Genomic DNA, 3,667 nt, shown 5'->3' on the forward strand with positions numbered 1-3,667 from the left:
AAGATTAAAGTGAACCTCTTTCTCTATATATCAATAATACAAATAATATTAGTATTCATTTCTTAAAATTAATGTCCAGAGATATGCGCATATATTTTTGATAGATTGGAGAGAGCATGCATCTCTGTGTTAGCAAATACTACTATACACCATTTAAATTGTCTTATGTATAGGTGAGGTGGTACCTATATACAGTTAATTAATTTAAGTCTTAAAATTTAAAACATGTTTATTGAAATAGAGAAAGATTGGAGTAGTAATAATGAGTTGGGTTGGGAAAATGAGTCAATAAAAAGGGGGGCAGCAGTAGAGAGAGAAAGTAGAATAGAGATGGGGAGGGCTCCTTGCTGCGATAAGGCGAACGTGAAGAAGGGCCCATGGTCCCCTGAAGAAGATGAAAAACTAAAGGACTTCATCAACAACTACGGCCCCGCCGGAAACTGGATTGCTCTCCCTCAAAAAGCCGGTAATCAATCAAATTACCTTCTCTATATATACTCTCTCTCTCTCTCTAAAACAAGTTGATATATATATGATCAGGTCTGAAAAGATGCGGCAAGAGCTGCCGGTTAAGATGGCTGAATTATCTGAGGCCTAACATCAAGCACGGCCAATTTTCCGATGACGAAGACAGAATCATCTGCTCCCTTTATGGAACCATCGGAAGCAGGTAATATACTAAGGTCCCTTTTTTGTGTTGGTGCATGTCACTAATTTGGTAAAAATGTAGGTGGTCAATCATAGCATCTCAGCTTCCGGGAAGAACAGACAACGACATAAAGAACTACTGGAACACAAAGCTCAAGAAGAAAATCCTCCAACCAAGATTCCAACCACCGTTTTCGTTTCCGCTTCAGCTTCAGACACAATCTTCTCTGTCGCATTTGTACACCTCGTTTCTTGATCAATCTAGCGCTGCCGACTCCATCAGTTTCTTAGCCCCACACAACTACTGCTCCAGCAGTAACCAAAATGAGGATTTTCATGGCTACTATAATCCCATGAAAGACAACATGCTTGTGAGTGGGAGCTGCAGCCAGATCAGCTACGGCGTCAAAAGCGAAGAAATTGGAAATTTTCAGGATCGAAATAACTCGTTCGCGCTTGAAGATCAGCCCGGGTCGATTGTTGATCATCACAAGCAGAAGCAGCGGAATGGGGTTTTGGAGAATACTCAGTTGCAGTATGATCTGGAGGAAGTCAAGCAGCTCATTACCAGCGGCGGCGGTGGGGGTTTGTTTTTCGCCGACGAGAGCAAGGCTGGAGTGATGGGAATGCACTACTTTTCATATTAGGTTTTACTATTGGACAAGAAAATGGAAATTAATAGCTAGAGATGTGCATGTGACTAATCAAAATATTAAGGCATCTTAATTTCTTTAATTCATTACCAAATACTTCTCTTCTTTTTTGCCTTTGTTTTGCCAGATTTTGGTGCTTAATTTTGTTCAGTCTCGCTGCCACAAATCTCCTCTCTACGCTGGCTAATTAATTAGTTCTACTATTTTTAATTTGATACACTATTATCTTTTGAATCTTGTACTACTATATACTCCATTAAAAACTCTTCTGACTTATATGACTTGTACTGACAACTCTTAGTTTATTTAAGTTTTTTTCATCATATTGGAGGTATATATAAATCAATTAATATACTAATACATCTGTGATGTTTGTGTATGTGTGTGTATTTTATTTTGAAGTTTAGATATATACATATAAAGTGTACTATTAAAACTCTTAATTAAATCTTGTCCTAAATCGACTTGGTGATATCATAACTCATCTATATAAGTATGGATAACAACTCATCTATATAAGTATGGATAACTCTCCTCTTTATAAGGTATTTTAAGGGGTGAGTGGCTCATTTCTAATATGGTATCAGAGCGGGCCCTAGTCGATAATGGATTTTATCTCTTTATCTCTTCTCTTGCCTACTTACGTGATGGAAGTCCGATGTGTCATTTCGGCCCACACGATAAAACTCTTAAATCTTGTCCCATATTGATTTGGTGATGATCCTGACTCCTCTATATAAGTATGGATAACCATCTTCCTTTTAAGGGGTGAGTGGTCTATTTCTAATAAGTAATGAACTCATGATGGATTTTGCAAGGTTTTTTTCAACTATAAAGAAAGAAAAGACGCGTAGTAATAGTATAGTTAGGGAACATCGAAATTATGGAATCGGGAAGATGATCTCGAGTTTAATCCGACAATGTTCCCTTTCCTGACTCAATAAATAACTAAATTATTTACTCCTCTTATTAATTAAAGAAGGTGCAGAAAAAGACAAACAGCATCCACCTTACTTACATGGAAGCTGCATTTGTTGTTAAAATTGTTCCTGCATTGACTTAATTAATTTTTTTATATTATGATAATAGCAATCTTTTATTATTATTACATAAGGAATTATCCTAAAATATTTGCAAAAGAAAAGGTCAGTGTACCTTCTTTTAGACATCGAAGTGATGATAATAGGTTAAAAAATATAGTCGTTGCCTTGAATAATTGAATTATTGTGGGATAGATTTAAAATTTGCATGGTTGGGAGGCAGAGAAAAATGGAAATCTCAGTGTTAAACGAAGAAGCAATATACTCCCTCCGTCCCGAGCTACTCGCTCATTTCCTTTTCGGCACGGAGATTAAGGAATGAGTGTATAGGAAAGTCAAAAATGACGGCTGTAGGTGAAAATTTTTACTAAAAATGGAAAGAGTGCAAGTAACTTGGGACGCCCAAAAAGGAAATACGTGCGAGTAGTGCGGGACGGAGGGAGTAATAAAGAAGGCTGCAATGCAAGGAAGTATATAAAAATAGGGAACAGCAGGCACAGTCACTGTAGGTGCCTGTTTAGGGAGATGAATACAATACACCAAAGCATTCAACGACGTCGTTTTCACGACGCCTATCACGCTCCCCCTCATTGCTTTCTTCCAATTATTGATTGCTTAACATTGACCAATCCTCTCCCTCTCTCTTTTTACAAGTCATAATTCATAAACCTAGTGAAAATTTTGGTACATGGAGTATAAAATTTAGATCTAATTATTGAACCTGTAGCAACGTTACATGAATTTTTGATTTAACTCTGTCTGCGTGAATGGTAGAGAAAGATATGATGATTTCATCTTCACGGAAAATTTTATTGAAAAAAATCCACATTGGAAATTGCAAGTGACATAAGCTCCAAAACAAATCAATGTGACTGATATGACGTCACCACATGCGCCATCTCCTCCTCTTTCTCCAAAGTCTCCAAAATTCACATTTTTAGCTACTCAAATAGTCAAGTCGCAACAAATCACCCAATGATTAAGAGCTCTTTGTGTTATAATCCCAATCTTCTAAGTTCTTTTGGGGCTGAAGTAAAAGAGTTTATGAGTTTCATCTTGATAAAAGAAAATAAATTAACAATCATTGAATAATTGGACTTACAAGATGGTGTTTGTTTAGTTGTATGGCTGAAAACTCGTTAGGAAACAAGACATTAATAATTAATTGAAAATTATGGTGTTGACGACAACCATGCAAAAATTGCTGAAATTCAAGGAGATTGAGTGACTGGGTTGTGTTTATCCAAGAATGTCTCATCTAGTGAAGGTACAAAGGTCAAAAAATAAAGTCAAGATTAGTGGAGCATTGAATATTGAATATCACTT

General features: G+C 36.5%; 1 protein-coding gene across 1 annotated transcript; it reads left to right on the forward strand.

Moving 5' to 3' along the window:
* Positions 1–280: 280 nt before the first annotated feature.
* On the forward strand, positions 281–1,408 carry LOC121740909 (transcription factor MYB36-like). Its single transcript, XM_042133563.1, has 3 exons — positions 281–466; positions 541–670; positions 731–1,408. Exons 1-3 carry the CDS (start codon positions 331–333, stop codon positions 1,293–1,295), a joined length of 831 nt encoding a protein of 276 aa, XP_041989497.1. The 5' UTR covers positions 281–330; the 3' UTR covers positions 1,296–1,408.
* The last annotated feature ends 2,259 nt before the right edge of the window (positions 1,409–3,667 follow it).

The sequence above is a fragment of the Salvia splendens genome, chromosome 7, assembly GCF_004379255.2.
Source record: "Salvia splendens isolate huo1 chromosome 7, SspV2, whole genome shotgun sequence".
Taxonomy (NCBI): domain Eukaryota; kingdom Viridiplantae; phylum Streptophyta; class Magnoliopsida; order Lamiales; family Lamiaceae; genus Salvia; species Salvia splendens.